Raw genomic sequence first — 24,604 nt, 5'->3', positions numbered from 1 at the left:
CTGATCCACTCCTGTCAATCCAATTCACTTTAGCCCCATCCAAACCAAGTGCATAAGCCTTAAATGAGTAACCAACACATGTCCTCTAGGTTCCACAACATGCTTATCTCTTGCCAAAGACCTAAAAGAGGAACAAGCATTAGGCCAAGGGTCTGGTTGGTTGCAGGTAAATGGGGTTTTGCTTGCAATTGGGAATTAAGACTGCATGTTGCTATAATTACACTATTACAGTAATTGCAGTCAATAGTTGTTTGTTGGTTGCTTCTTTAAATAGTTAAAGCAAATGTGGTTGTGATGTAAATAGCTGGTTGTAACTAGCTCACAGACCACCCATATGATGTAAATCTGTTGTCATTGTTGCAACCACATTTTTTGCCAACAAGTTACTGAAATGAACTCGTAGCAAAACAATAAGAATCATACTACTCGCTGTAACTGGCACCACTGCATGCCCAGATAGTTGTAACCACATGGGCTCTCAGAATCAACCATATGGTACTCTAAGAACTTGTTACATCATGTCTTGATCCATAATATCAACCCATATATATGGGATAAGACTTGTTGGTTTAGTTCAATTCAGACAGTGGTCGGTAGTTGTTACACACAAGTGCATGTAAGAATAAGTTGACTTATCTTGGCATGAGGTACAATGAGCTTGATTTTTCTGAACTAGCAATACAAGCCCTCACAAACATTATCTGTGCACTATTGTCTAAAAAAATATTGTGCATATTGTTTGTTGACTTGCAGCATGACAAAGACCACTTATCAGAGGCCATGTGTACATGTATCAACTGTGCATGAGTTAATACCACTCCATAACAATAGATTCTTCACCAGTATGCACAATAATATCGAGTGATATCTAGAGACTACTGATTTGTGTTATCCCCAAACTTTTTGAATGACATTTGCAAAATATATTTAACATAGAGCTCTTTAATATCAATTATTGACTTGAGCTTTTGATATATAATATGGTAGCAGAATTTTCACTAATATGTATTAGATACAACAAGAAAAATATAAAAGGATATGTAGTGCCATTATATACTTATTTGAATCAGATAAGATTACCAACATATCTTCATAAGCCATGAAAACATTTTAGATATTTCTGCGCTAGCTAACTGTAAGCCCATGCTGAAACCAAATAATACAAGCACGATGGGTGACTTTTCAGCTTAAACGGCACTATTTTCAGATTCAAACTCTAAAACAGTCCCAAGCTTTCTTCAATTCTCAAACTCCTTGCTTTTAAACAGACATACTGCATTTACACGCTAGGAGCACAATCCAGCATGATGGAAAATCCCCCTCCACCTTAAGTCACTCCTTGGGACTTTCCCATCTGACCATCTCCATTCCCCTATTTATCTTTGCCATCACCGTAAACCCCAACTTCTGTGATCATGAACCAGTGACAACTACTCGTTCCCAGCCAATACTGTAAAATACTCTACCGACCACATAGTTTATGTAATTGCAGCAAGCTGGGTTTATAAAGTAATTCTAGTCAGCCAGCAAATGGGGAATTGTGATACAGCTGGTGGTTGGTTACTTAATATGCAGTTTATCAGGCTTACATAAATTATTAGTGGCATTTTGCCTCCCCATTTTTTGATGCCTAAAATCTAATTTCCCCAATGCTTTCTCCGAGATGACGCTTGAACTAAAAATAATGTTTTTCACATATTTCAGTGCTGACATAGGTTCAGTGTCTAAACCTTTGCAATTTGACACCTCCTATCATGATTTTCTTCATATAAGGATGAGGGGCAAATAAATATCCTACAAAGCGTTAGAAATCATGAGAGCCATTATAGATTTAAAAAATATTTCATTACTTGGAATCCCATTTAATTTTTGGATTATTATTAGTTCTGTACTAATTACCAGTAAATGTACAACCACACATATATAATGGTAGCCTATCAAAACCAAAACATTTTAAAGATTCATTAGACTTAGAATACCCCGTACTTGTCTTTGTTTAAACCCCACCAAAATAGCCCTTTTGTCCAAGAAATAAGGTATAGCATTCTGATTTTCATAAGATTCCAAAAGTTGCTAATCTATCCAACTTTCCTCCAAAACACAAAATTACATCCACTTCAACAACAAGAAGACATGCTTGTTGTGGTGAGTTCAATCTTAATTTGCTATATCAAGTATTGTAACAAAAGTTAAAACATTATTGAGAGTAAAGTATACTTAGTAAGCTTTAGTAAGATGAACAGGAAACATGACAAAAAGAGAGAGAAAAAGAGAGTACAAGAGGATGAAACAGTAGAACAGGAATAAACAGAGAAGAGAAAGAAAGATAGGCATTTTAACTTAAGGTTTCCTGCACCAGTCCGTACCATACCGTATTTAAAATTGAAGAATGCATTTTAGTCTTCAAATTGGAAATTAACTTCACATTTTAGTTCAATCAAGTTTTATATTTCAGCCAGCAAGTAAAAATGAAAAGACAACTTTTATGCAACGTGATAAAACTTCAGATAAATGAAGCTGATGTGACTTGATGTTTCATGTTCCCAGAATAATACAAAACATGAATGGCTTTAAAGGTCAGTGGGTGTGATATGAGGGTGTTCTAATAAGTTTTCAAAACTATAAAGGCCAAGACACGTATAGCAAGCACTCAAGGTCCAACCACAAGTTGCATTTTGAAGCAGATGTCATAGCCACCAGATACTTGGATCTGAGGGATAGGACCCGAAAGGGTGCGAATTCGACTTGACAACTATTGCTGCTCGATTTGATGGAGATCCGAGAAAAGGCGACTGAGCCTCGCGCAGGGATGATGGTGCTGGAGTGAACTGCAAAACAAGCCCAAACCGGAGATTTTCGTCTGACGAGGACCCTCCGACGCTCAAGTCAGATTCAGAGAATAATAGAAACAGCAACGAGTTCTGTGAGAGGGATTGATTGACATACCTGATTCTTGGGACTTTGGTTGTTTATATAGAAGACTGTCGAACAACTGGTCGAACAACTATGAGATCGTACGATTCCGAGATTGTAGCGCCATTGAACATACCATTGCGGGCAAGATAGTTCAGCCCTTAATCACTTTCACGAGATTAGGGAAGTCGGTTACGCCTGAGTCTATCCACTCGGGGTGGACAGCTATCACGCACATCATGAAGTAAGTCAATTGTGATAACAGAGACAGCCCACGCGCTAAGGCATAGGCTCGCCAAGGCAACGGAGTGCGCTGGGCAGACCACGCAGTGGACTAGGCGTAAGTAGCTCTGCTGCATATGGCTCTGCTCTTAAGTAAGTGATCATGGTGATAGCTTGAAGACCTGAGCCATCCTCTACTCGAAATGCTGATCCGAAGTACTCACGGTAACCACCGTAACACTACCCCCTATTCTTAAATCTGAGAATCAGACAAAAAGAGTATTCCGGAAGTCGTACCTTGGATCTGAGGATGCGCGCTTTCACGCCTTCGCGAATGTCCGACATTTAAACCTGCTGGCATCATCTTGGCATGATTGTTGCAAATGATCGTAATTGATGGAACCCCAAAGCCGACGATCTTTTCAAAAATTTAATTTCTTAGGTGGCGGTTTTTTGTCTTCATCTTCAATCCCCTTTTAAATCAGGCTCCTGGGCGTTCGGTCAGAGAATCGCAAGACCTTCCTGCTCCAAACCCTTGTTGCGACTCTCAGAGACAAGATGAGTGCAAAACTCGTGAGGAAACTCGAACTGATGTTGGCTCGAAAAAAATAGGCCAAGGCCCCATCCGTCGGTCCTTCAGCTCCAGAGGGTGATTTTGCCCAAGCTCCAGCCACTGGATCGACTCCAGCAGCAACAGGGGATGAAATTCACCCCCTAGTTATTGAACCAACGGTTGCTCCGTCGGAGGATGTGATGAAAGACCCACTGAAAGAGGTTTCAGCAAGAGAGGAGACGCCGATGGAGAGGGCGCAGGCGATGGAAACAACTAGTAGCCCTGCAAAAGTTTCGACTGTGGTGACATAGGCGGAGGACGTAGCTATTCTTCCTGAAGGAGTTCTAGCAACTGTAACAGAAACCGGAAAATCCCTGGAGCAGGTGACACCCGCCATATGTCTTCCTCCGGCTGTTTCTCAAGCAGGCCCCTCGAAACTGGCGTCTTCTCTCCTGTCCGTGGCGGAGAATCTTCAGTCAGCAGTGGATTTTCTAAGAAGCTTTTTATCGCCCGCAAAGAAGTTATATATGGATGAGCAAAGGGCTCAAGAGCGAATGGCTAGCGCCCTGAGGTCACTCGCGCATGTAAAAAATTTTTAGATCTTCTTGTTGATCTCTTCCTGTTGGTCTCTAGTAACGCACAGTATTTTGATGCTTGTTTGCGAATTTTTTGCACAGGTGGAACACTACTTGGCTAGCTTTGCCGGTGCCACTTCAGATGCCTCATCATTGGAGCTTGCAGCGGCGAAGGAAGAGGTTGATTTGCTGAAGTATCAATTAGAGCAGATAAAGAGGAATAATAGTGAACTAGCCAAAGAGCTCGGCTTCTCTGAGGAGGCACTTCAAGAAACCCAGGAGATTATCAATCGTCGAGATGACAAGTTAAGAAGGGCTGAATGAAGAATTAAAGACCTTGAGAGGTAGAGGTGTAAGGTCGAAAGAGACTGGCACCATGCTTGGGATGATCTGAAGCGCCTAAGGAGGACACTCAGAGGGAAAAGAAGTCGAGACTATGCTTCCTCTAAGGCTCATTCTCGGAAGAGTCCTAGCAGAAACCCAGCTAAAAGGGCTAAATCCTCAAAAAAGGGAAGTTGCAGCAAGAGAACACCTCAAAGGGAGGAAGATTCTGCTTTCGAAAAGATTCAGGCGACTCCGAAGCCACCCGTCGAGCTTTAAGAAGCTTCGCCAGAGGCAGAGCACTGGAAGAAGGAACTGAAGGAGGCAAAAGAAAATCACGATCGCCTCTAACGCCAATTTAAAGAGTAGGAGTTCTTGACCATGCATGCCGAAAGAAAGACAGGCTGGCTGGCAAAAAAGGGGGCTGAGATTATAAACCAAGCCTGCAGAACAACGTTCTCAGCAGGCTTTGAGAGGTGCAAAAGAATGGTCTACGCGCACCTCTCTACTGACAGCATTGGATTTCTTCAAGCTGACGTTATAGATGAAAATCTAATTGTCATAGCGGCGGATAGCATGGAAAAGTTCGCCAGGACATCTCGTTACTTCACTGAGGCGAACAAGATCAGCATGGCCATCCAAACTGAAAAAGTTACTAGCGCTAAAGGAAGCCGTTCTGAAGCAAGCCATCTTGGTGGTGCTTCGAGGCGATAACTTGTGTCTCCTTTCTTTTCCTTCTACAATCCGAACTTTGTAATTATTTTAATATAAATAAATGAAATTCACCTTTATTAATATCCGGTGTTTGGATGTGTGTGTGTAAATTTTGGACCATAATGGTTAAATTCTGAGCTAAATTGAGAGTTTAAATGTAATTAAAATAATAAAATGCAACACGAACCATAAGCCAAGTTCTGATCCGAACTATATGACCTGCATCTATCACACAGGCCTTGAAAGGGCAGGAATTTGAATCGCATCCGTGCGATAGATACTACCGCACATCTCTTTGAAAATGGCACAGAATGTGATTTGCCTGCCACTGGTATTAACTACCAAATCAACGGCAAAAATTATATTCGTCAAGGGTTGCCACGCATTGAGCATCTGTTCGCTCCTTGTCGATTCACACCTCCTGCAATTAATGCCGTGATGGGAGGTGCCTTTTGAAGGCTCCGCTGAACCTGAGATTATTTAAAGCCCCAGACAAAACCAGACATAGATCTCTTTAAGTTCCATATTGTCCTCTCTTCTTTGCCGCAGGTTCTTCTCCCTTCATTTTGTGCTTTCGCGATTTTCTTTCCGAGTGAGAGGAATGGCCTTCAGAGAATCTAACTTCGTACCGCGGGGGTTCTGATCCGAACTGACTGAGAGGGATATAATACTACTCCATGAGCAGTTTCAAATCTCTCCGGCGTTTCAACTGAAAATCCCGGGGCCAGATGATTGAGTTTGCCAACCACCCCCAGGCCGGATGAGTCTTTACGAGTGCTTCCAGACTGGGGTGCGGCTTCCTCTTCACCCTTTCTTCGTGGATCTCCTTCAATATCTAGGGATGTCGCCATGCTCAGTGGTCCCAAACTTATGGCGATACATCTGCGGCTTCACTGCAGTATGTGTACTGGTGGGGATTGACCCCAGCATCACGCTCTTCCGCTCCCTCTTCAGCCTCAAAAGGCATCCGGAGTCCGGCGACTGGTGGTATGTGACGCCGCGAAGGAAGAAAGGCGTTCGCCCACTGTCTTTTTCGGAGATCCCCACCGCCGTTCATGGCTGGAAACCGCAATTCTTCTTTGTCTCCCAGACATCCGATGAAGATTGAGGGTTCGTCGCTTGGGACAAACCTCTAGAGGCTGCACTAAAAGAGCCTTCCATAAATGAGCGTCTGAGAAAGGAGTTGGCAATCATGCGCAGCTTCCAGATCCCCGAGCTAAAGGAACTGCTATCGGTCCAGACGCTGTTTAATGTCGACATCAGCTGGGTTGCCCCTCGAGGTGCGTATCGCTCGTCCCCAGGGTCTCATACTCTTTGATTTCTATCGTGCTTTTGCTGACGACTTGCTTTAGTCGCAGAGATGGTCGCAGAGAAGGATGCGGGCTCATCAGTTAAATTAAATAAAAAGGCCCGTTGAAAAAGAGCAGTTGAGCCTGCAGGTGGCCGAAGTATCCACATAAGGACCGAAAGTCCCCCAGCACTGCCAGCTTCTGGATCAGGAGGTCCTGAACTTCCCCGTGCTAGCGACCTCAAAATGGTGATGGTCGGCTCGACTTCTCCGATCTCCGATGGAGATCGCAGAAGCCAAATGAGTCAGACCTTTGAGGACATAGTTTTGTGCTTGCCGGCTCCTGTTATTGCATTCTCCCCGGAAGATGTGCCAGCCAAGGAGGCTGGGACTTTTGGGGCGGCGCCTAGGATTTTTGGAGCTGCACCGGCCAGTTTGAGGCTTGAGGCCTCGGCCTTGAGGGACTATAAGCTAGCATGCGAGCTTTTCTCTGAGATACTCGCAAACGAACTACTGAATGTACCGCGAAAGAAGGTGAGGAAAGAAGCTGTGGAGTGCATCATCCGGGTAAGTTAGGGCTTCTACAATTTTATTTATCTTGCATAAATGTTTATGATGCTTACTGACAAGAAACGCCTCTTACCAGCTTTCCCATTATTTAAATAGGTACATTGAGAGCTACCACGACCTCTCAACTAAGGCAAAAAGGTACCAGCTCGAAGTCGAGATGCTTAGGGATGCCAAGAACAAGGCGGCAAAGGAGGCTGGAGAGGCCCTCCTGAGAGCCGACGCTATCGAGAGAAGAGCCGAGGATGCTGAGATGGCGTTGAAAGGGGCCGTCGAGGAGAACTCTCGTTTGTTAGGAAAAATAAAGGGGCTTGAGGCTCAGCTCGAGAGGACTGCGATCGCAGTCGAAGAAAACTCTCGACTACAAGGACTAATAAAGGAGCTTAAAGCTTAGCTGGGGGCAACCGAAAAGAAGGCAATGAAGGCCGCCCTTAAAGCCATTGCAGACTTTCGAGCGTCAGCGGAGTGTCAAGACAAGAAGGTCGAATTTGCTACTGATGCTTACGACCTTAGGAGGCAGTCAGTCTGGGATAGGGTCGCCACTCAATATCCTAAACTAAATTTGGACTTTTTATACGAAGTCTGGGACCCTACTGCAGCTGACGAACCTGCGATAGGTGCCTCAGCTCCGGATGTGGCTTCTTAGATTTTTGTTTTCTTTTCTCTTTGTACCTTGGACCCCTCAGGGTTATTGTAAAAACTTTTGAAGGAATGAATAAAATTGATTTTCTTTCATACCTTGTCTTTATTTGCGGTGTGCATGCGGATCTGAGATAACTTCCCACGCCAGCCGATCTGGAGTAATTATTTGAGCGCACCAATCTTAGGCAAATGTCCAACAGTGCTTTCATTCTATCTCTTTTTAATGCTAGCGGTCATGGGAATGACGACGGTTGACTCTTCCATTAGGATAACGCCTAGGGAAAGACATGGGACCAGTAGGAATATGCCACGTAGCTATGTTCTAGTTCTCGAAGCGTCGTCGGGATCTATTCCCAACGGTGGGAAGATACGCCATGTATTAGCTGGTAGACAACTATATCCCCTCAAGCCATCGATTGACAGTTGGTGTAGGCTCTCGTGCATATAAATGGAAACCAACAGGCGGATAAACCCAATCTCCCATCTTCTTCCTTTGCAGAAACTCTTCCCTTCTGCCGTGATGGCATCGCCCCCACATTCTCCTCTGCCGTTGGTGAAGGCCAAGGTAAAGGAGAGGTGGACCTTTATAAAAGAGGCCTAGAGAAGGGCGAGAGCTAAAAGTGCTAGTCCATCTTCCTCTCCCTGGGTGCCTTCCACCTCATGGTCCCCGCCAAGGCCTAAGGGTCATCGCACCCCCCAGTTCGAGTGGATTCCTCCTGACGTTCAAGCCCACTGCATTCAGGAGTATCGGGACTCTGCAGAGTTTAGGAGGGAGGTCATCGACATTGCCGCCGGCGGATTTATCGATGGTTTCAAGAACTGCAAGGCCCGCCTGCTGCAGATAATGCCGTATTTGGAGCTCCACTCCTTCTAACCTGAAAACAGCGACGAGGAGGTTTCCTAGTCAAATAAGGACTGAGCTTCCTCATCCTTGAGCTAAGAATCGAGGAGTGTCCACCATCCGGTCGTTGTTGCCACCTATGACGACGAAAGCTCCGAACTGGATTCGTTGGCTGGCGAAGATCTACTTCTGGACCAGCATGATCTTCTGAACTAGCATGATCTTCTCTTTTTTTGTAATGTGGTGCTGAGAACGTCATCCTTTTCCTTTTTAAAGGATTTTTTTTTGTAAGGTGGCGCTGTAGACGCTGTCCTTATAAATATCTTTTTGTAGGGTGGCGCTGAAGACACCATCCTTCTTGTAAATATCAAAATGAATAAAAATTTATTTTCTACAAGCTTGCGTATTTTAACTTAATGCGCAGAGGCTGACCTCGACCTAAGGTCTTTAGAATGATTTCGATCCGAACTTTAGGAACTTAAACGAGCTCATTCCGATTCAAGATAAAATTACCCCGAATGAATCTCATTGAAGGTGGCTAAGTCCAGGGGACCGTTGATTCTGCTCGATAAGCGACATCTTGGCCCTGTTCTGCAAATAGCAACTTAGCTCTACTCTGCGGGGCAGGGGCTGCATGTGCTCGGCTCGTCTTATGAGTGGAGCAACATGTGCGCTTCTTATCTTCATGCGAGAGACAGCATGTGCCCGTATGCAGCATGTACTCATCTCGTCTTCACACGAGAGGCAGCGTGTGCTCATCTCACGATCATGGACTAAGGGTCTTATAAGTTAGCCCTCCGGAGGTCCCTTAAGGTCTCCCTCCGCTTCCCGTGCGACTCGAGCTCTAATGGGGTCTTGTAAGTTAGCCCCGCCTCCAAGTCATCGATGTTTTGCTCGTCAAGTTGTGAATCGAGGGTCTTATAGGTTAGCCCTCCGGAGATCCCTTAGGGTCTCCCTCCGCTTCCCATGCGACTTGGGCTCTCTGGGGTCTTGTAAGTTAGCCCTGCCTCCAAGTCACCAAGGGTTGGTCATTAATCACTGAGGGTCCTTATGGTTAGCCCTCATCTATTAAACATAGTTTCGATCAGAGAAATTTTTCACAGCGAAAGAAGTTCAAATTATTTACGATCCTTAAACAAGCAAGGATTAGTCAATCTAAGCATTTGTATTAGCATACAATGACATAAAATTACATCACTGATGATATACGCGCAGGTTGGCAGAGTTCCAAGGTCTAGGGAATGGAGTCCCGTCTAGTTGCTTGAGCTGATAAGTCCTTGGACGCACTACCTCGTCCACCTGATAAGGACCTTCCCAGTTGGATGACAATTTTTTCTACTCAATGGGCTATGAAACTTCAGCTCACCGCAATACCAGATCACCGACTCAGAATTTCTTAATTTTAAATCGGGCGTTGTAGTATCTGGCCACCCTCTGACGATAGGCAGCCATTCTGACGGCAGCACGCTCCCTGCTTTCTTCGATCAAGTCGAGGTTGGCTCGAAGCCATATAGAGTTGGTACCTTCATTGTACTCCTCGACTCTGAGAGATGGGAGCCTGAATTCTACAGAGATGACTGCTTCGGTGCCGAATGCAAGGTTGAAAGGAGTCTCATCCGTTGGAAGCTTTTGAGTGGTTCGATAGGCCCACAGCACATGATGAAGCTCGTCTGCCCAGGACCCCCCCAGTTCAGTCTATTCTGGCCTTCAAATCCTGAAGGAGAGTTCTGTTGGTCACCTCCACCTCTCCATTCACCTACGGATGGCCAATCAAAGTAAAATGGTGCTCTATTCCATATTCTCTACAGAATTCACGAAGTCGGACATCACTAATTGCCTGCCATTATCTGTGATCAATATTCAGGGAAGACCATAATGGCAGATGATTGATTTTCAAACAAAATCTTTTACTTTCGTCTCGGATATACGAGCCAGGGGCTCGGCCTCAACCCACTTCGTGAAATAGTCGATGGCAACCAACAGAAACTTACGCTGACCAGACGCGAGGGGGAAAGGACCAAGGATGTCCATCTCCCACTAAGCGAATGGCCATGGGACGCCAATGGGAGTTAGAAGTGCTGCCGGTTGATGCTGAATATTGGAGATCCACTGGCATCGATCGCATTTTCTGACGAAGACACCTGCATCCTACTACATAGTGGGCCAATAGTAGCCTTGTTGAAGGATTTTGTAGGAGAAGAACCTACCCCCCAAGCGGCTTTCGTAGATTCCTTCGTGGACCTCCTGTAGCGCATAATCCGCCTCGGATGGATGTAGACATTTGAGGAGAGGCAGAGAGAACGACCGCTTGTATAGCTTGTTATCATGCAAGACATAATGGGCGGCATGTTTCCTTGTCCTCCAGGCTTCTTTGCAGTCAGTAGGTAGCTCGCCTGACTTAAGATACTTGAGGAGGGAATCGATCCAGTAGGACTCTACATCAACTTGCTAGACAACGAGAGGCTTTTCTAAGATCGAGGCTTTGAGCACCTCGAAGTAGGTTCCTTTCTCCAAATCAGCAGCCAACAAAACTGCTAGCTTTGATAGCGCATCTGCCCTAGCATTGTCTGCTCTGGAGACCTGTTGAATGTCAAAGCTCAAAAAGACTGAGGTTAAATCTTTTACCTTCTGGAGGTACTTCTTCATATTCTCCTCTCGTGCCTCGTATTCGCCCTTTATGTGCCCCACCACCAGCTGAGAGTCACTGAAGACCTTTAGATGCTGGGCTCTGGCTTCTCTCGCCACCTTACAGAGAACTCGTTGTTGTTCCTATTATTCTTTAAATCTGACTTGAGTGTCGGAGGGTCCTCGCCCGAGCGAAAACCTCCAATTTGGACTTATTTTGCAAGTCACTCCAGCACCATCATCCCTATGCGAGGCTCAATCGTCTTCTCTCCGACCTCTATCAAATCGAGCGCAACAGATATAGGAAGGGATTGATTGACATAGCTGATCCTTGAGGCTTTGGTTGTTTATATAGAAGACTGTCGAACAGCTATGAGATTGTGCGATTTCGAGATTGTAGGACCGTTGAACATGCCATTGCAGACGAGATAATTCAGCCCTTAATCGCTCCCGTGAGATTAGGGGAGTCAGTTACTCCTGAGTCTATCCATTCAGAGTAGACAGCTGTCACGCACATTGAGTGAGTCGGCCGTGATAATAGGGACAACCCACGCGCTAAGGCATTGGCTCGCCGAGGCAACGGAGTGCGTCGGGCAGACCACGCAGCGGACTAGGCGTAAGTTGCTCTGCTCTGCATATGACTCTTCTCTTAAATGATCCCGATGATAGCTTGAAGACCTGAACCGTCCTCTGCTCGAAATGTTGATCCGAGGTACTCACGATAACCACCATAACAACTACTATTATATTTGCCAGGATACTGACTAATCCGAGATAACCATGATGCATCCGAGGTATACACTGAGATATCTGAGGTATACACTGAGCTATCCGAGATATATACTGAAGTATCCAAGATATATCCGAGGTATCACCGTTTCTACAGAGTTTTGACACAGTCTCAGTAAAAAGGTCAGAACTTTGTCATCTAATGTTAGAATACCTCAGTTGACCCCATTTCTAGAAAGCTCTTTTCGAGCTCTACAAGACTAGTGCTTTGCCGCCACTGCGAATTTCGAAACCTAATTTAATCATCTGATAAGCCTATGGGAGTGTGCAAGCCTCCTAGTCCGACATAGAGTCTGTATTTTGATTTGTTTAGTATTTTATTTCCTTTCAAATTCCTTCTTTTAGTTGAGTTAGGATTTTTACACTATAAATAAGGCCCTTGGCTATTATTGTAATCAGTTTTATTTTGGAGATTATTGAATCAAAACTCGTGAGAAGAGAGTTTCTTCTTCATTTCTCCGTCCTTCTTTATTTCGTGCGTCTTCCATCCTTCTTTCCCAACGATCACCGTGCTATAGGCTCTGTCAGTTGATATCAGAGACCTTTTTAGATCCGTGAGTGTTACTTCTTTCCTGCAGTACATATAGCGAATGGTAATTGTAAGAAGAACTAACCTACGAATCAAGCAGCAGCTCATGAAGAAATCACGCAACAAGAATGAGACCTAATGTTGGAGTGCGAAGATTTGAGGAGACAAGTGGTAGATCTGACTGCGCTTCTTACGCAGTTAGAAATCCGAGATACAAGATTCGAGGCGGAACCTGATGATCGCAGATCGAAAGGGGAGTTTTCAGATTTCGAAAATCCTTTTCATGGGGTCTTCCCACATGCCGATGAGAGGGTCGTGGAGAATTGTTCGAGCAATCAACCTATTGGTTCGACTCTATCAGAGTAGAGTTACCTGAATATTCAAGCAGTCTACAAACGGAGGTATTCCTTGATTGGTTGGACCAGATCGAGTGCATCTTCGAATACAAAGAGATACCTGATGATTAAAAGATGAAACTTGTTGCCTTAAAATTGACTGGCCAAGCTTTTGCATGGTGACAACAGTTGAAGAAAACTAGGAAGCACAAAGACAAATCAAAGATCCAGAATTGGAAGAAGATAAAGAAAGCACTGAGAAAACAGTTTTTACCCTTTAACTATACTTAATCTTTGTACCAATGCCTACAGAACCTGCGACAAGGTCCTAAATCGTAGATGATTACACAGAAGAGTTTTACCAACTCGTGGCTAGGAACGATTTGGCGGAGAACGAGGAGTGGATAGTCATGCGATACCTTGGAGGTCTACGATAGTAGATCCAAGACGCCCCGAGGCTTCGCACCATATGGACAGTCAAAAAGGCGTATCATCGAGCTGTTGTGGCTGAGGATCAGCTGCGATGCAAACCTATACCCAGATCTGATCAGGCCCAATGAAGCAATCAAGCGACAAGAAATCAGGATGATATGCAGCGAAATACTACTAACCCTCCTGTTCGTATTGCTGATACAAGATCCTCAAATCCAACTTCGACCGGTTCATCAAATCTGCAGTGTTGCAATTGCGGTGAGATCGGACATGCGGAACAATTGTAAAAAGCCCATGGGATATCCTGAGAAATAGCTGTTGATTGAAGAAGGAAAACCATTTGAGGAAGAACAAGAGCCTGTTTATGATGAAACGGGTAACGAAGAGGATGACTCCTTACTATTTGGCGATAGCGGGAAGGCTCTAGTTATTCGAAAGAGCCTGCTTGTTCCCAAAAGAGAGAAAAAAGAGGATTGAAGACGGATCAATATTTTTCATATATGCTGCATCATTGAGAAGAAGATCTGTAAGGTCATTATAGATGGTGAAAGTTGTGAAAACGTCATCTCCCAGGAAGCTGTTACAAAATTGAATCTAGCCACCGAAAAGCACCCGCAACCATACAAGCTATCTTGGTTTCAAAAAGGGAGTGAGGTAATTGTTGACAGTCGCTGTCTTATTTCGTTCTCTATTGGGCAGAAGTACTATGACAAGGTATGATGTGATGTTGTTGCAATAGACGCTTGTCATCTACTCCTTGGAAGATCGTGGTAGTATGATCGTGGTGTTATTCATGATGGCCATTGGAATACCTATACCTTCTGAAAGGATAATCAGAAGATCACTCTGGCGCCGATAAAAAAAGAGGACTTACCCAAACCTAAAGCAGAGACCAGCATCAACCTTCTGACAAAGCACACCTGTTTAAAGGAGGCAATAGACGCCGGTGGAGAAGGGCGAGTCAGCTGAGCATGACATTCCACCTCTGGTACATCCTATACTCTAGAAATTTACTGATGTATTCCCTAAAGACTTGACTGCAGAATTACCACCAGAAAGAGACATACTACACCACATCAATCATGTTCTTGGGGCGAGTCTACCAAACAAACCGACGCACCGCATGAGCCCAACTGAACATGAGTTGCAGCAGCAGGTCCAGGAGCTATTGGACAAGGGATACATCCGTCCGAGCATGAGTCCGTGTGCAGTACCTGCTCTACTAGTTCCAAAGAAGAACGGTTCGTGGTGCATGTGCATAGACAGCCGAGCTATCAATCGGATCACCATCAAATATCGATTTCTAATCTTAAGGCTAGACGACATGCTGGATCAACTTACTGGGGCCAAGGTGTTCACCAAAATCGACTTGAAGAGTGGCTACCATTAGTTGCGCATCAAATTTGGAGACGCATGGAAGACAGCTTTCAAGACGAGAGAGGGTCTATATGAATGGCTGGTGATGTCGTTCGGATTTTTTAATGCACCGAGTACTTTTATGAAACTGATGAACCATGTGCTGCAACCATACATTGGTAAATTCATTGTGATTTACTTTGATGATATACTTATTTACAGCCCTACTTTGGAAGGTCACTTGCAGCATCTCGAGGAGGTTCTCAGCACACTAAGGAAAGAGAAGTTATTCGCCAATCCCAAGAAGTGCAGTTTTGTGGCGGATAGCCTGACCTTTCTGGGCTATATCGTCTCCTCTGAAGGACTGAGGGTGATCCATCCAAGATCCGAGCTAAACAGAACTGGCCCGTGCCACGCAATATCTCTGAAGTTCGAAGTTTTCATGGCCTAACATCATTTTACTGCAGATTCATCCGAGGTGTTTCTTTGGTGATGTCTCCTGTGACTGACTGCATGAAAGAAAGATGATTTCAGTGGACTCCCGAGGCACAGGCTGCTTTTGAAGAAAGCAAACAGAAGATTACCTCTGTTGATGTCCTTGCCCTTCCTGATTTCACTAAGGTCTTCGAAGTGGAGTGTGATGCATCCTCTACTGGGGTCAGTGGAGTACTCAGTCAAGAGGGGCGCCCCATTTGTTTCCACAACGAAAAATTCTCCGAGTCTAAGCTAAACTATTCGACATATGATATGGGTTTTATACGGTGATCAGTGCGCTTCGACGGTGGAGACATTATTTGGTCCAGAAGGAGTTCATCTTGTACACTGATCATAAAGCTCTGAAGTTCATCAATGGATAAGAAAAGCTAAGCCGCAAGCATATCCAATGAGTGAACTACTTGCAAGAATTTCATTTTGTTCTAAAACACAAATATGATGCTCAGAATCAGATGGCAGATGCATTAAGTCGGACGGCCAAGCTGCTAGGAGTTCTTCGTGTGGAGGTGATTGGATTTGATACCCTGAAGAACCTCTACACCAGCGATCCAGACTTTGGCCAAATTCTACAAGAGGTGCATTCTAATGAACGAACTAATTTCCAATTACATGATGGCTTCTTGTTTCGAAGTGTACAGCTCTGTATCCCCGATTGCTTTTTGTGGGAGAAGATAATATAGGAGTTTCATACAGAGGGTCATTTTGGCAGAGATAAGACTCTCACATTGATTCACAGCAAATATTTTTGGCCTAAGATGAAACGTGATGTGACTCACCATGTGCAGCAATGCTAGATCTCTCAAGTTTCTAAGAGAACAGCAACCAATGCTGGACTGTACACTTCTTTACCTGTTCCTGATCATCCTTAGGAGGAAGTTAGCATGGATTTTGTGTTGGGATAGTCTGTGACTCAAAGGAGGAGCGATTCGATCCTTGTGATCGTGGATCGATTTTCTAAGATGGCCCACTTCATCACCTGTCGCAAGACCATGGATGCTTCAAATGTTGCTCAGTTCTTTTTCAAAGAGATTGTATGACTCTATGGAGTGCCTAAATCCATTACATCTGACAGAGACACAAAGTTCATGAGTCATTTCTAAAGGAGCCTGTGAAAGAGTTTGGGAACTACTTTGCAGTTCAGTTCAGCATATCACCTCAAACAGATGGTCAGATCGAGTCCATTAATTGGAGCTTGGGAAATTTATTGAGGAGTTTTGCTGGCGAGCACCCGAAGCAGTGGAATTTGACCTTAGCATAGGCTGAGTTCGCATTCAACCATTCAATGAATAGAAGTACAGGCTACAGCTCATTTCAAATTGTCTATAGACTGAACTCGAGCAGTGTTTTGGACTTAACCCCCATCAACTTCAGAGGACGATCCAATGCAAAAGCTGAGGATTTGATGGTAGATATCCGAGCTACTCATCGATCAGTAAAAGAATGGATTGAAGGCAATAATGCCAAGTACAAGGAGGCTGCAGACAAACATAGAAAGAAGGTAACTTTTGAAGTTGGCAACTATGTGTGGGCTGTTCTAACCAAAGATCAATATCCGATGGGAGAATATAACAAACTGAGCCAACGCAAGATGGGTTCTTTCGAGATAGCCAAGAAAGTCAATGACAATGTCTACCAGTTGAAATTATCAAGTCATCTTCGAATATCTGATGTGTTCGACGTGAAGCATTTAATTCCTTACGTAGATGATTCATTAGATAAGGAGGTTACCAACTTAAGGATGAATTCTTTCCAGCCAGGGAAGGATGAAACAGACGTCATAGCCACCAGATACTTGGATCTGAGGGATAGGATCAGAAAGGGTGCGAATTTGACTTGACAACCATTATATTTGCCAGGATACTAACTAATCTGAGATATCCATGGTGCATCCGAGATATACACTGAGCTATCCGAGATATATACTGAAGTATCCGAGGTATATCCGAGTACCACCGATTTCTGTAGAGTTTTAACACAGTCTCAGTAAAAAGATCATAACTTTGTCATCTGATATCAGAATACCTCAGTTGACCCCATTTTCGGAAAGCTCTTTTCGAGCTCTACAAGACTGGCCACTTTGCCGCCACTGCGAATTTCAGAGCCAAATTCAATATCTGATAAGCCTACAGGAGTGCGCAAAAATCCTAGTCTGACATAGAGTTTGTGTTTTATTTGTTTAGTATTTTATTTCCTTTCAAATTCCTTTTAGTTGAGTTAGAACTTTTACACTATAAATAAAGCCCTTGGCTATTATTGTAATATGTTTTATTTTGGAGATTATTGAATCAAAACTCGTGAGAAGAGAGTTTCTTCTTCTTTTCTTCGTCTTTCTTTGTTTCATGCATCTTCCATCCTTCTTTCCCAACGATTGCTGCGCTATAGGCTGCGTCACATTCCTGATGTTGCCTAAATAGCACTAATATGGGACCAAGCTCAAGTCATCAAGCATTGATTTATTTCCTCAAACATGGTAAAATTATGTTAATATCAACATGAGCCGCATATTACTCCACAACAAGCTTGTTTCTGTGACTCAATCTTTTTTCCAGTTTGAAGGTTAACACATCTTCTTTACCTAAAGCAAGATTGTGATGTAAAATCAACTGCAGAAGACTCAAGAAAGGGCCTAAAATTTTAGTTCAGCCTGCCACAGCGAGCCTAGAAGTGCAATCTTCAGCCAAAAGACTGGCCAAGTCTATCTACAGCCCTATGAGACGTTTGACCAATTCATCCTAATGATATCACCATCCTTCATGTTTTTTGAATTTCAAATGTTTTTAGGCAGGGAATTAAGACTGTTGATTGGGTAGCTAAGATGGATCTCTTGAGAGCCCACAGTGTGCAGGGCAACTATCCTAATGGCTTGACCGTGTTGGCAATTTTTGATATTATGGATGTGGTTGTTTTCAGCTATTGTAGTTGGTGAGGATTGCCTCTAGTACATCAAAAAGAAAGGCAGGGGAGAGGAGGGCCGACTGGGACGTGGAGGTTGTTATTTAATGGTTCATGACATGACATATCTATAAGCATACATGACATGTTTTCTAGATTTCATTTGTTTAATAGCATTAAACACAAAAACATATCAAGATGATAGTTTAGATGTCAAAAGCATGTCACTAGAATGCATGCTTGTTGACCAAAACAATGCCTTCAGAAATCGAGAACTGCTACAATGATAAACTGCACAGCATACCTTTCTTTCAGCAGCCAACCTCAGTTTTTGCCAAAAAGTATCTGTCAAGATGCAAAATTAATCATCAATATTCCTCCTATCAGCAAAAATTGAGAACACCAGTGTGACCGCTATGTAAAACTTATTCAATATAAATGCATGCCTCCTCAGCATCTCAACATTTTGGATAATGTAAGCCATAAATAATGACTAGAAAGTCACTAGCATGCTTGAGCAGATGGACTACTTTTTGAAAGATGTGTAACTCCAAGCCATCAATGAAAAGCCAAAATGTAAAAGAAAAGCTAAACCTGGATGCAATCATTAGCAGGCTGCAATAGGCATTAGTAACGGAATCACGGCAACTTGAGAGTGCCTTGACACACTGATTTCTTGCATTTAAACCATTTTAAGACTCCTCCAAAGAGCTTTAAACTTCAACTATCATATCATGGTGACAAGCATGGAATTGTTTTCTCATATACATAGAAAACATGATAAAAGAATAAAATAGGAAACATGATATCAATTAGCACTGATGCATGCAATTACTTCAGCTAAACCTCTCGATGAGGAGAGCAAGGGGATTATAATATGTGAATAGTATCAAGCATTTAAGATATATTAATACAAAAGGAAAAAGAACCATTTTACAACAAACATATATGTGCTATTACTTCCCTTCCTATGGATTTTATAGTATCTGATGATGATGATGATGATGATGGGGGCATAATAGACAAGAAAAAAGAATAGAGTAATAAAAGCTGAGCAAGGGAAGAGGCAAGAAAAGGGCAAGGCTAGTATAATAGGAATACAACCAAAAGAAACTTTGTAGTGGAAAGAATGTATATGGTTTAATACAAGCATGTATGAGACTAGAGTTTGTTAGTGATTATTACAAGCAAAGAGGTGAGGGATGATAGACCAGATAGGAAAGTCATAGAAGACAAGATGACATGATAAAGCACAAGGGCAACCGATGCTCATTATTCAATTTCTTATGATTCCTGTTCTAGCAATATTTAATTAGCTATGAATATTTTAATTGTGTCATCATGATATGCAACAAGTTTACATTCCAATAGTGGTTTAGATGTGGTAAACCTGTACAAAAGGAACTTCTAAAAGGTGGTTATGCAGAAGCACGAAAGGAAATCAATGATGGAATAGCTAGAAACAAGCTCTTAAGATTATCACATAATTGAACAACATATAACCTAGTGTTAGGTAACAAGTTAAAAGTGAATGCATGTTATACTCATCATGACACCTTCATTATAAGTTCCTTCTGAAACATCTTTCTCATCCATCTCATTCCTGGCATTTCTCCAGTCAGCTACCTGTTGTGACAAGTTAATTTTTGAATTTTGTGTTAGTGATCAGTAATAAGGAACCCAAAAAAGCAGGAATGCAGACTTATTGAGTAGACCTCATCCTGTGGTGAATGTGAAGTAGATCCTCTTGATGGTTCAGAGTCAGCCTGGCATATGAATGAAAAGCATGTGTTGATTAATGATATAACAAACAAGCAGGGAACCATAGAAGTTGCATTACACCAAAAAGAAATAAACAAACAAACAAACAAATAAACAATATCAAGTTGTATTAGCTAATAAAACTGAGAGAGCGATCCTCCTCTTATTGTTTTGGCTAAATATTCTCATTCACATTAGACTCCGGTATTAATGGAAATACGTGCAGATCAAATTTTCCATCCCTTTAATATTATGAATTGACATAACTTTGTTAATACAGTCTTACAAGAAATTAAGGGGAATTGACATAACTTTGCTAATGCTCTCATCTAACATTCTCACTCACATAAAACCATGATATTAAAGTACATAAATCCATATAACCACAAAATCGATGCTTCCACTTATCCAAAATTCTAACCACACAATCTACCTTTGTCATTCAGGTTCCTACAAAGCTCTTGTCCCCTTTATCGATACTGAAAAGATCCAAGACATTTTCATCACCTTTAAAATATAATATAAGTCTAGATGAATTTCTTATCACTTCAATCAGCACACGGTCACAGTCCACACACCTTATACTATATCCTTATGATAAAAGGTACAAAATATAATTTAGATAATGCTAGTGAAATATTAGTTGCTTCCAGAGCTGAATCTGAATATATGTTTCAAGAATCGATACAAGTATACAGCATTAATTTCTGCTGATCATGTCTCTCCCAAGACCTAGTCCGACGTTTCCATTGGCAAAAACAACATTAATAATTTGGACATTTTGTGCTGAAAAAATGTTCGTGCGCTAACTACACATACATAATGATCCAAAACACTAAGCGATACCGATCAACTAACCAGACAACAAACACATGCATCATATTCAAGATAGAAGAAATATAGAGGCAAAATCTCAACATACCCAAATAGTAGTTGCGTTGGACATTTGGATATCAGCATAATCATTAAACAATACAGATGAATAAAACATATTATGACCAAATCAAATCCGCTAACGGTACACTCCGAAGACAATGATTTTGTTTGAAGAAAAGCAGAAAGTCAGAAACTATCAATATCCAAGCTCCGGAGACACCTACTAAACCAACATATAAACAGCCAGTTAAAATAGAAAAGACATGGTAGAATCTGAAATTTGGGGAATTATATCTGAAAACAGAAACCAGAAGCATGATAATTTTTTTTCTACAAAACCGAAATTGGAGAAGCAATTGCTATTAAAAGGAGTAAAAAGGATAGAACAAAATCGAACGGGGATGGGTGTAGAAAACGACCCAAAGTAATGGAAAGAGAAAGTTAGGAGGGGTGATTTGAGGAATAGATGAGATTACGCAGTAATTTCGAGATCGGACGACGGGGAAGAGGTCAAGAAGGCGCCGGAACTCGCGCTCGTCCATCGGTCCGCCCGTCCAGCCGTCGCCTGTGGAGGACCAGAACTTCGCAGGGTGGAGAGCTTTGGATTAGGAAAAAAAAAGGGCGATGCGACGGGAGTGAATCGGCAACCGAACGTGGAGCAGGAGCCGAAATTCCAAACTGGACTGGGTGCAAAAGTGAATATTAAAATAAAAATAAGAAACATTCTGAATCGGTCAGAGTGCAAAAATGGAAATTACTCGCAAGAAATCTTATTTTTTGTAAAATTTTTAAAAAAAAAATCTTTTCTGGTCTTGCTGCACGCAAAGTTTTTTTGTTTAGATTCAAAACTCGTAGTCAGAGCTTTTTCAAAATAAAATTAAAGATAAATTATAAAATAATATTTTAGCTCTAATTTATTTTTATTTATATTTTTTAATTTTAAAAAATATTAAATTAGTTATCTAAATTTTTAAAAAATTTCAAAATGATCCAATCATCCACCCACCAATACATAATACTAGCTTATCATTTAAATAAATAAAAATATCCCTATGATGTAAAAGGGGTCATCCATGAGAAAAGGATGGAGATAGAAGGAGCCACGATAGAGGAAGATGAGACCGTGGAAGTTGATACAAAAGGGGAGAATGGCATCAAATAACTCATGGTTGGAATTAGAGAAAGGAAGAAGAGGAGGAAAAGAAGGGGTGAGGAGGAAAGAGAAGATGGAGAAAGAGGGTCGGCGAGGCATGTGGAGGTGGAGAAAGCCATCATGGAGAGAGAGGGTTCATGGTGAAAGAAAAGTGCCCTACAAACTAATCGTATGAGTGATGCGATGGAACTTTTCTTTGTAAACTTCCAACTCATATAATAACATTATCCATTTACTAATGAAATGAGGCATCGATTCATCATTATAGCTACATCTTATTGTGTTTAAGATTATGATGAACCCCATAGATTAGGACAATGGTTTTAGGATCATGAAAAATTCATGCCTGTAAAATCTAAAATCCTAAAATCCTAATCTAAAATATTTCTAATTGTAAGAACATTGAGTCAGGGATCAATATTCCGGATAGACTGTCACATCCTATGTATGCTTGATGGAGAGAGTGACTGATTTCACAAGTCGCTTGTGTGAGATATTAATACAAGGATGTGGGTGTTCATTAGGAAATGTGTTCACTGAGTTGACTTACCGATAGAAAACATCTTCTAGAACCTTACTTGCATGTCAAAAGATGGTTTTCTAAGTGGAAGTTGTGCAAGTGATCCTTAGACGTTGAAAAAATAGTACCCTACAAGTCAATCGCATGGGTAATAAGATAGAACTTTTTTGTATTATTTTCCTACTCATTTGTATGACATTGATTATTTTATTTGTGAGGTATTGTGTTTTATCATTTGCTGCATCATATTTTATAATTATAATGAATTTCATATATTAGAGCAATGATTTTAGGACCATGACGAGATCATGCCAGTGAGCCCTAAAATCTTGATAGCCTCAATCTAAAATATTTTCAATCGTTGGATCATCGAATCAAAAATCGATGATGCCGGTAAGACTGGTACATCCTATGTATGCTCGATGAAGAGGGTGATTGATCTCACAATCACTTGTGTAGTGACATTAATATAAGGATATAAGTGCTTATTAGAGAATGAGTTCACTAAACTGATCTACAGAGAGAACATCTGATGGAACCTTACAACATGTCAACAGATGGTTCTCTAGTAGGAGTAGTACAAGTAATCCTTTGACTTGAGATCACCATGGTATCTGGTGTATATGGATCCTTACTTTAGTTCATTCTCTAGCATGCCACTTTGAGATGCGTGTGGGATATTCTACGTTTGGTGAAGTGTGCATAAAGATTGTGAGTGGTCAACATAGAATCGATCACTCCTTGTAAGAGGAGAGAACATCCTATGTGATCTCATAGGATGATGACTCTGAGAGTCTTTGACCAAAGCAAGGATGAACAATAGAAAAAATTTCTACTGGTTCATCAATCGAGTCGTCATCATTAGATCGAGATACATATGGATAGGTGTTTGAGCTTGACATGATTCCATGCCCATGATCTGTTTAGAATGTTGTGTGATCGAAGGATTGAATTATACGATAACTCACCACGGAAGAATAATTTTGATATTTTCACTAAATTTCATGTCTTTTGAGTAGTCATGATACGTTGCTAGATGTCAATCTTGACTTGTGGACTCACTAGAATTAAAGAAGTTTAATTCGAAAATTAATTAGAAAGTATTCTGATTAATTGATGCCTTTGGACTGACCTAATCGGATTAGGTCATGAGCCTGAGTCCACTGCTAGCTAAATATGGAATCCAATAGGTCACACACAATAAAAATTTGATCTTGGTCTAATCTATTTGGATTTATTATAAATCCTATGGGTTAATTAAATTGCTAGCACATAGATTAACCCAAATTCTCAATTGGATTTGATGCAAAAGTGTTTGTGCTAACCCTAAGCTTGATGCCTTGACCTAATAGGATTGAGTTCAAACTTTTGGTTTCTTGGTTTGGCTAATCAATCCACTTGAAAGTATTTTATCTAGAATCAACCATCTCCATGCCATTAATCCACATAAATATAAAAGCCATGCCATATTTATTCTTGGTGTTAAGAAGGAGGAGTCCTTCTTAAATACTCCTCTTTATTTCTCCCTTCTTATATTTTCATACGTTGCATTATTCCACGTGCTATCAGATGGCTCTTAGGAATATGTGGGTGCAGAAAGAGGAGAGTCCTTCTGTATGAAGGCTCTTTCACGCTATTTAATTGGGACGCCTAGCTTAAATTGGCATTAAGAGAAGGAAGAGTCCTTCTCATTTACTTCTCTTATATTCCCTGACTTTTTCCCATGCCATTTATTTATGATACGTGCTATCAGATGGCATCTTGGGATATGTACGCAGAAAGAAGAGTCCTTCTACTCCTAAACTTCCCCACACCCTGATTAAATATGATTTATTGGCAACCACCACATGAGGAATAAGAGACGCCAAGAGTTGGCATCCCTTGGAAGTAGGTAGCACCCCTTTCTTTCCTATTTAAAGGGGGCGCTACATCAGGTTGAACATCCCATTTTTGGCTGATGTTAGGCATGGAATAGTGAGGAAAAGGGGAGGAAAAATTTAGAGAAAAAAGACAATAAAAATAGAAGAGAAAAATAGAAAGGAAGACAAAAGGAAATTGGAAAGCATGTGATGCTTGTCCTAAGATTCAGATTGTTCAAGTGTCGAACATCTAAATCTAATTTTTGTGTGGTGAGATTTTTTGAAAAAAACTTCTTTGGTGTGGTTTTGATGGAGGGTAGAAATGCATACTGGCAGTGATGCAATC

General features: G+C 41.9%; 1 protein-coding gene across 7 annotated transcripts in view; it reads right to left on the bottom strand.

Moving 5' to 3' along the window:
- The window catches only part of LOC105035190 (uncharacterized), a 61,237-nt gene extending 39,803 nt beyond the window's left edge, over positions 1-21,434 (bottom strand). For 2 of the 7 annotated variants that reach the window (XM_010910641.4, XM_010910643.4), the window contains exons 1-4: positions 21,203-21,434; positions 19,805-19,855; positions 19,646-19,715; positions 18,394-18,434 (exon numbers count right to left, since the gene is read on the bottom strand). In XM_010910641.4, the coding sequence (XP_010908943.1) occupies positions 18,394-18,434; positions 19,646-19,715; positions 19,805-19,855; positions 21,203-21,268 (228 nt within the window). In that variant the 5' untranslated portion in view covers positions 21,269-21,434. Of the gene's footprint in view, positions 1-18,393; positions 18,435-19,633; positions 19,716-19,804; positions 19,856-20,772; positions 21,123-21,202 lie in introns of those variants that run through there. The other 5 variants (XM_073253833.1, XM_073253850.1, XM_073253845.1 and 2 more) reach the window with 3 other exon arrangements.
- Positions 21,435-24,604: the final 3,170 nt, after the last annotated feature.

The sequence above is a fragment of the Elaeis guineensis genome, chromosome 1 (assembly GCF_000442705.2).
Source record: "Elaeis guineensis isolate ETL-2024a chromosome 1, EG11, whole genome shotgun sequence".
Lineage (NCBI taxonomy): Eukaryota > Viridiplantae > Streptophyta > Magnoliopsida > Arecales > Arecaceae > Elaeis > Elaeis guineensis.
Note: the sequence above shows the minus strand (reverse complement) of the source record. Positions and strands in the feature narration are given on the sequence as shown.